The 9236-nt window shown below is 41.2% G+C and overlaps 1 protein-coding gene across 2 annotated transcripts in view; it reads right to left on the bottom strand.

Moving 5' to 3' along the window:
- The window catches only part of CREB1 (cAMP responsive element binding protein 1), a 40632-nt gene continuing 31396 nt past the window's right edge, over window positions 1-9236 (bottom strand). For both annotated transcript variants that reach the window (XM_042472775.1, XM_042472766.1), the window contains exons 5-8: window positions 6041-6183; window positions 3909-4091; window positions 2127-2277; window positions 1-1063 (exon numbers count right to left, since the gene is read on the bottom strand). In XM_042472775.1, the coding sequence (XP_042328709.1) occupies window positions 919-1063; window positions 2127-2277; window positions 3909-4091; window positions 6041-6183 (622 nt within the window). In that variant the 3' untranslated portion in view covers window positions 1-918. The remainder of the gene's footprint in view (window positions 1064-2126; window positions 2278-3908; window positions 4092-6040; window positions 6184-9236) is intronic.

The raw sequence follows: 9236 nt of genomic DNA, 5'->3' as shown, positions 1-9236 counted from the left end.
CCCCCCCAACGTACAATGTGTAGGCTCTGCTTCTGGTAATGATAGGCTTGGATGGAGCGAAACAAAAAGGTAGGGCTTTTAATGACTAATTCTTTATAACAATGTTATTTTTTCTAAAAGTTGCTGTTCCTACTCTACTGGAGTTGATCGCTAGGTCAAAGGTATTTGGTAATTTCTGCACATGAATTCGTATGACTGAAAACATCACTTTTCCCAAAATTACAGAAGATCAATCTAATTGACTTTACAGTATAGAAAAGCTCTGAAAAACCAGATAAAAGTTGCAGGTCACCAACCTGCCCTCTCCCTAACCTCTCTATGTGTTTACTTAATTACTGCTACTCTGATACCTATACCCCTGAAGTAGTATATGTCCTTTGGCATCATCCCACCATATAACTGCAACTGTACAGTTTTGATAATGGAGGTTAGAAACCATGCAACAATTTGGCAACCATAGCTTCCTCAGTGCATCATACCTTGGCTCTACACATGGCCCACCGAAGACTTCATTCAGGTCAGAGGCTGACTCTCTAAGGCATTCTGATGAGCTCAGCACACTACATCTTGAAATCATTATGACACACCACCGCTTCCAATAATTTTGCAAGTGAACATGCTTATTCCACGAGGAGGATGGGAGGTGAGGAAGTCAATTCTTTCTCTTCACACTCAGGATGCAACTAGTGATGAAAATAATTTGGGGGCAGGGAAGGGGAGAAGTGGAGGCAGGTGTTTCAACATTCACAGTTTAATGCAAAGCACAGATGAATTAAATTCTGCAGTTGCTTTCAGGCAGTTTTGCGCGTAGAAAAAAAAAAGAAATGTTTAGAAAATTAAAAGTTCACGTTGTCTCTCTGGCTGTCGCCAAACCAGTCTTTCTCCTGCATTAATGAACAAAAAAATGGGGGTCTAAAATTAATCCGATTTGTGGCAATAAAGGTCCTTAAGTGCTTTCAGCTCTTCAATCAATGTCTTGTTTTGGTTTTCAAGCACAGCCACCCTGTTTTCTAGACATTTGACATATTCCTTTTTCTTCCTGCGACATTCACGTGCTGCCTCCCTGTAGGTAAACAAGATATTCAAAGTCAGATCAATATGTAAATATGGTTCATAGATTTTAAGCTATGATCATGCAAGCTAAAATGGCTGAATGGCATAATAATTTGGCAGCTACACCCAGCACAAATCTTCTTCCAGACTGCTGCTGGGTTTAATATTTCTAGTAAGTTAAATGAAAAGAAAATATTGAAAAAAGACTTGTGAAAGAGTAACAATCAGTGATAATGCTTAGAATCAAGTATAACTGAGCACAGGACCAGTGGGAGGCCAGTGGAATACAACAATGCAAGGTAGAAGGGAAAAGTGCAAATCTACTTTTACCTCTTAGAAGTCACTTTTTACATTACTCACTACAGTGCAAAAGAAAAATAATTAACTTTAAGCTGTAAATTAAGAAGTAACTCACTGTGCTACTCACTGAACTTCTCATTAGGGTATTTATTAATTCTATTTTGTTCCAGGTTTTACTATGAACTTGAAAGGATACCATATCCCTCAAATAGGCACAGTAACCTTGCATAGCTTATTTAAGGGTCAAACTAAAGCCTGGAGTGAATTCACTACTCCACTGATAGGGAAGCCACCAGCCACCACTGCTCTCAAGGTCCTCCTCCACATATTTTTTTTATTTATTTAGGTATTTATATCCCGCCCTTCAGCCCTATTCTCATCACTTGACACGCATAGCCACTCTGGACTCCACAGTCCATGTTGTATCTATGATCTGCAGCTTGCTTGTTCTTACTTTCTAAATGAACTCCGACTAAAATTCATTTTTTGTTTGTAATTTTGTCTGGACTGGTGTCATTTTCTCTTTTTTTTTGAATGACCTTTTAGCAAGATATTTTTGTAATGTGGTCATATGCCTTTAGACTCTTTTGAACTTGACTGCAAGGACTTATGTACACTGAGGCTGCTTGTACTTATTTTTGAGACAAAGCCACATTTCTAGAACACCTTTGATTTCATCCTCTAACAACTCCTTTTGTAGGATTGCTGGGAGCGGTGATTTCCTTTGCTTGAGGCAGAGCTATATCTTCACCTGGCCTTGCACAGAAACAAACCTGTTCTTCATTAGACGGACTTCTCTCTTCCGTGCTGCTTCCTCTGCTGGCTGGGTAGGAAGTGCTGGAGAGGATGCCATGACAACACCAGGTGCAATGGTGCTTGTGGGGGCTGTGCGAATTTGGTAGGTCTGGACATCTCCCGAGGCAGCTATGAGGAAAAAGCATCAAGGGAAAAGGGCATGTTATGTTTGACAAGTCTGGAAGACCACAAAACAATATGAGTAAGTGTTAAGACTGCAGGCCATTTCCTACATTAGCCAAAGTAGAAATGATGATATAATCTCTATACTGCTCTCATGCTGCACTCTAAAGAAACATAAATCAGTTAAGTTTTGGTGTAAGTCTAGAAATTTTAGTCACAAAATTGACACCAAAACCCTGGGTTGACTTATTCACTGGTCACTGCAAGTAGTGTAGCTTAACTCTTATCAAAAAAGAAGGAGCCATCCCCTTCTCTTAGTAGAGTGGGAAAAGGTGAGAGCTTAATCCGTCCTGGGAGAACCTAAAAGAAGCACCAGTCGCCTCCACTCTCTCCACCATGGTGGTGCTTCTGACCTTTCTGAATGCCTGGGAAGGAACATGGAGGCAGGAGTAGCTCTTCGTCACTTCCTCTCAAAGATGCATTGAGAGGAACTGGGCTTTAAAGAATTTGAATAAGACATTTGTGTATGTTTGTCAGCCATTCTGCATTAAAATTAGACAACGTTATCACATTAATGTTAAAGGGTATAATCACTACTAATGTCGTCACACCATTTTAGTTGCTTTTTGATCCTTTTTAACATGTGTGCATTTTTTTTAGCCCTGCCTGTGTCTGGTCATTCCCCTGCCCCCCATATCACACAGCTACCTTTTACTGTAGTTCCCTTCTTATTCATCCAGCCTTTAGAGTTAGAACAAACATTTATGCCTCCTGGAATTTTATAAGTTCTTTGGCATCAATTTCCTTTGCTTTGTCCTTTACATCCTTTATTACATGCCCCTAAGTTTTATCCTCAACTTATCCTTGGGTCATATCAAAATCCAAAAATCTGGCTTCAAAACCTGCCCTCAACTTATACATGAGGCAGACTTATAGTCAGGTATATACAGTACGTGTTGGTTGGAAAGTATAAACTGCCCTAGCATTAATATTGGAGAGTTCTGTGCATACCACAGATTGCCAAAAAGACAAATAAATGAGTCTGAGAACAAATCAAGTCCAAACTCTCCCTAGAAGCAAAGATGACTTAAGCTGAGACCATCATACTTTGAACATCACAAGAAGCAGTGACTCACTGGAAAAGACCATAATACTTGGCAAAGGAGAAAACAGTTGGAAAAGAAAGACTGTTTAGGTGGACAGACTCACTCAAGGAAACCACAGCCCTGAGTTTGCAAGACCTGAGCAGGACCTGTTGATGACAAAGTAACTTGGGAGGTCTCTCATCCATAGGTTTGCCTTAAGTCGAAGTTGACCTGATGGCAGTTAACAACAATGTGATTGGATCCTGCATCCTTTTACTGTTGGAAAGATAAAACATTTACCATCTATTGTTCGATGGTCAGTAGGTCTTACTGCTTTAACTGTTCATGAGCCTATGAACTTATATTCTACAAACATTTTAAAGAATATGTATTTTTGGAAATATGATCATCTTATATAAGCCTTGTCCATATTCATATCCTACATATATGCATCCTTTCCTTGTTTTTAAATCTTATTCCTCCCCTCACTTTAATAATTATACTTTTAAAAATTCAATAGAAATATTAAAATCCTTAATTCTTTTCTCTTACCTTGTACAACAACCTGGTTGCTGGGTACGAGAATCTGCTGTCCGTCGGTAGTCTGGGCATACTGTAAAATGGTGGTACCAGGCTGGGTTGCAGCTGCATTGGTCATGGTCAGTGTCTGCAGACCCTGTACTCCATCTGTGCCATTGTTAGCTAACTGGATTGCACCACCCTGGGTGATAGCAACTGAAAGCATGAAAACATCACTCACCATTTTGAATATTAATGTCTTCACTGTCATATATACAACATTATCAGATTTTTTTCCAAACAATTATTTTCCAAATAGACTGTTTTAAGGCCTACTCATGTTTTGTTTCCTATGTAATAATGTTGGTTTTTAAATAATGACATCTGTTGCAACTATCAATTAAGGCAGACACTGTCCTGATGGCACAGTTCCTGTAGCTAACAGAAACCCCTGTTTATTGCAAATTATTTTAGGCCATGACTAGATAGTCACCTCTTTACTAATGGTCTCTTTATCTTTCTTATACCAGTGATATGTCTCAGACTAGCTGTATATTTCATTCTTTCTGATATGTGAAATCTCCTATTTCTTAGATGGGAAAAAGAGAACAATCTGGCACATCTGACTTCTGAGTAGCAAGTGGCAGCTGTTACAGTCACAAACAAATTTTATTACTGATATTCTTCAAACAACATCAATAAAAGAACTTTGAATACTTGTGATAAAGTATGTATTTAGCAGCACAATTAATCAAGTCATCAGAACTATCTACTTCTGATAAGGCTCTGGCACACTTTATTAATTCCAAGAGTTAAGAATGGTTCATTTTGTTTTCTACACTTCTCTACGTCACACACTTAAATATCTTGCCCAGAGCTTGGAAAACTTTGTGGGGGTTTTTTTTTTTTTGGGGGGGGGGGGAAAATCCAACAATGCCCCAGCTAGAAAGGCCCAACGCCATGCTGGCGAGTGGATTCTGAGAGTTATAGTCCAAATTATTCATATCTTTTCACACTTCTGTTAACATCTTTTTTCCCCCAGCCAGATCTCCATGTTACTAATCTCTTCTTTGCTGCCTCTTCATATTAGTTCCATTTTGCTTTTCACATACTGTACAGCTTATCTTCTTTGAATTGCTTATCTGCTTTTATTCTCTTTCATGTTGTTTCTCTGCAGCACTTATACCATTCACACATGGTCCCTCATCCAATGCTTCTAGGAAAGACTTTCCAGCTTTGTCACATATACATCAATCCATTCATGCAGACAATACCTGCATGCACAGCATTGCCATATTCATGGTGGATATCAGCAACACCAGTCCCTAAAAGAAAATCAGGACCACACTAGGGACCAGGACAAAGAATAATCACAAGTACTCCACCCTCCCTCTTTCTTCCCAGCCTTGAAAGTTCATCAAGTTAAGGATTATCCACATGGCAATGCTTCTTGGATGGTAACTGAAATTAGAACGTGATTGCATGCTTGTATGCAAGATCAATTGCACAGTAATTATCACAGAACCTATCAACAGAAAATAAAATGGAAGGTATTCTTTTCAGGCCAAACTTGATAAACTTTGGTTTTAATTTTTTCTGCCAATGAGCCCTTACTGTTCGACTGTTTCTCAATTTTGGGATGCTTTATTTCCCCTTAAGTATGGCGGTCCTTTCTTCTGGGCAGTACACCTTTCAGTTGATAGTCAGAAGTGTTTGGCCTGAAAAGAATGCCTTCCATCATGAGAGTGTGGAAACAGGTTCGGTTTGTTTGGGCATGGCTGATGCGTACTAATAGTAACAGGACACTTATCACACGAGGAATTTGCTTGTCCTTCCAGCAATGTTGCTAGCACCGGGTCTAGCCTTTAGTAGCAGTGGGATCCTTACAACCAGTACCACACACATTTCTATTTTTCTTGTGGCATCTGTAGGACTAGGCAGTTACTATCTTTTGGTCTCTTTCCACACATATCGTTGTTATGCATTCTCAACATTTCTGGTGCCTCATTTTACATTGTGGTAGTGGCAAATGTGGGGTACTGTATTTTTCTGAGCACTCTGGGAGAAACTGATAATGCACATATAAAACAATTTTTATTTTTAAAATTAAGACTTTGATGTCTTCACCATCTATAGTTAATCAACGAAAAATACAAGCCACATACTATATTGCCCACTGCTTGTCTGGTAAATCGGAGTTGGCACAGTGACAGTAGTGATGGCAGGTGCTGTTGCCTCTTCTTCAGACTTTTCTTCTTCAATCCTTGGCACACCCGGGGCATCTGAGGACAAGTCATTCAAGATTTTTCTAAAAGAGAAGAATATTGAAGAAATCTCATCCAATTCTAGTACAGGTTGAGCATCCCTAATCTGAAAATCAAAAAACCTCACAAAACAATTTTTTTTGCTACCAGCTGGCTGCTTCTGCTTCAAGGAGGCCTCAGTAGCAAATGACCAAGACACAAGGCTGGAGAGGGATGCAAGGATCTGTGAAATGGCATGAAAAGTGTGGATTCGGGCTGAGCACTACACCTGGATTCCTCCCATTTCATAAATGCTCAAATCTCTCTCCAGGCTCGTGAATAGAATATATACTTTGTGACTTGCGTATTATGTATATACAAACACAAAATCCAAAAACTCCAAAATATGGAACACTTCTGGTCACAAGCATTTTGGATAAGGGGTACTCAACTTGTAGCTACCATATTTCTAGGCAATCACAATGGGCACCAATTCATGTGGTAATACACAAAGAAGAGAACTGGGAAACTGGAGGTCAGGATACCCAAGCTGTTCTGTATACTGGATAACAAACTTGGTGTTTCAGACAAAAGGTCAATCTTCATTAGTGGTCAAGCTGTAAGCTTTTGGAAAGCCCCAAGTAGGGCATGAAAACAAAAACCTTGTCCTGACAGGTTATCTCTACACTAACAGGTATTCAAGTGTGTACTGACTCTGAATTTGGAAGGTCCACTTAGCTATCATAGTTCCTATATACTAATTGATCTCTTCTCTGTAAATTAGTCTAGTTCTCTTTTAAGCCATCTTAGCCAGTGGACATCATCACATCTTGTGGCTGCTAATTCTAGAAGTTAATTAAATAGCATAAGAATTACTACTTTTTTCATCTGCCCTATTGAATTTAATGTTCTTTTATATGTAATGGAGTGATCCCAAGTTGTAAATTTTTTCAGAGGGGTTTCTTTTGGAGAAAGTAATTAAGAAAATACTTGGTCCATTTTACCCTATTATGGTAATTTTATCATCTTCTCTCATTCCTCTTCTTATCTGTCCCTCCCGCTCATGAACTGAAGTAGTCCCAAAATGCTGCAGCCTTCTCTCACAGACAGTTACTTGAACCTCTTGATCATATGGTTGCCCTTTTCTGTCTTACAATATTCTTTTCACAACTGACCAACCTGAACTTCCAGTGTATTTCAAAAGTGGACACACCACAGATTGGGGCAAAACTGTAGTGGCTACTATCATTTTATAAAATACAAACCCACCTGAAGAGGGGGGGAAAGTATTTTGTTAAGCTGCCAGGGCTTGCAATGCAATACTCCATGATTAATGGTATCTGCAGTAATATCCTGGTCTCTTACTGTGAGGAGGCTTTTGTGCAGAAGGAGAATTTAGCCCTGAGTTTGGACTTTGGGGACCCTATGCTAGCAATGGAGAAGTGGCCTTTCCTAGGTCTATCATAACAAACAAACAACTTGTTGATCAACCTGAACTCGGTAGAATGCTTGCTTGCTTGCTTGCTTATTTATTTATATCCTATCTTCAGCCCTAAAGGCTCTCAGAGCGGCTTACAGACTGTTATTCAGACAGTTCCCTGCCCTCAGGCTTACAATTTAAAAAGTCATGACACAAAAGGAGAAGGGAATGGTGGTGGGGAAGGAGATCAGGTCCAGTGGTTCTTGTCTCTCTCTGAGGCCTGGACCATGGCAGATGGACAGGAGGGAGGGCCTTTTTTTCTTGCTCTGCCTAGCCCTGATGGACAGAGATGTAGCCAAAGCTGGCAGAAGTGTAGAAGGGTCTGGATAAAAGGTGGGCAGCACAATGTCCTGAGAAAAGTGGAAAGGAGACACCACCTTAGGGAAAAAGGAAATGTCCGGCCTGAGGACCACTCTTTCCCTGTGAAAAGTTAGAAAGGGCATTAAGCGCAGTGCCATCAGCTCAGAAGACCTCCTGGCTGAAGTAATGGCCATGAGAAACACCACTTTGAATGTAAGCAATCTCAGGGAAGCCAAAGCAAAGGTTCAAAAGGTAGTCTGGTAAGGTGTGTAAACACCAATCAGAGTGACCAGGAAGGAGACAGTGAAGGGTAAAGGCGGTGTAGACCCCTGAAAAATCTTGTCAGAGTAGGTGAGGTGAAGAGCTTAGCAGATGGCGAACTAGAGGGCTGGTTAGCTATAATAGCTGACAAATATACCTGAAGAGATGAAAAGGTCAGTCCTTGACCATGCAGATGGAGCAGGAAGTGCAAGGCTGTAGAGAGTTGAACTGTCAAGCACAGCTCAGCTCTAGCTTCAGCAAATGCACAAAAGTGCTTCTATTTATAAGAGTAAGACCGCTTGGTAGAGTCCTTCCTGAAAGCAGAGAGGATTTGCAAAAGTTCTGGAGCGGTCAAGGCCAGATCCTCCAAGCTGTCATGTGGAGGCTGCGTAGGTCCAGGTGAAGGACTGCGCCATTGGAGTGGGAGAGAAGATCTGGCCAGTTCGGAAGTTTGAGGCATTGGCTCTTGGACAGGTGGAGGGCGGGGGGCAAACCAGGGTTGCCTCAGCCAGTAAGGAGCCAGTAGAATCGTATTGGCTCTGTCCCTGGTCATTTTGGCCACAACCCTTGCCACTAACAGGAATGGGGGGAAAGGCATAGGGGAAGTGACAGCTTCTAGGGAGCCCATCCCTCAGCCTGCTCTGGTGCAGAACATCGAACACTGTGCATTCTCCAGAGTGTCAAAAAGATCCAGGGAGGGTGTTCTCCACCATGAAGCGATGGGATGTAAAGTCTCCTGTGACAAGGTCCACTCATGTTGAAGAGCCCTTTCCTGGCTGAGGGAGTCTGCCAGGACATTGTCCTTGACAGCCAGATGAATTGCCACTGGGTGAATGGAACATTGATGGCACCATGTCCAGAGCTGTTGGGCAAGATGAAGAAGCACAGGGGAGTGGGTTCCGCCCTGTTTGTTGATATAACACACCATGGTAGTATTGTCTGTTACCACCTGGACAACCCTGTGACAGAGGTGGTTTTCCAAAGTCCAAAAGGCCTTGATGATGGCTAAGAACTCCAGGGCATTGATGTGCATTTTCATTTCAGAAGGGGACCAGCAGCCTTGAACACAGAGGTCCT

This window comes from Sceloporus undulatus, chromosome 1 (assembly GCF_019175285.1).
Source record: "Sceloporus undulatus isolate JIND9_A2432 ecotype Alabama chromosome 1, SceUnd_v1.1, whole genome shotgun sequence".
Lineage (NCBI taxonomy): Eukaryota > Metazoa > Chordata > Lepidosauria > Squamata > Phrynosomatidae > Sceloporus > Sceloporus undulatus.
The sequence above is the reverse complement of the archived record's forward strand: the minus strand, read 5'-3'. Positions and strand labels throughout refer to the sequence as shown.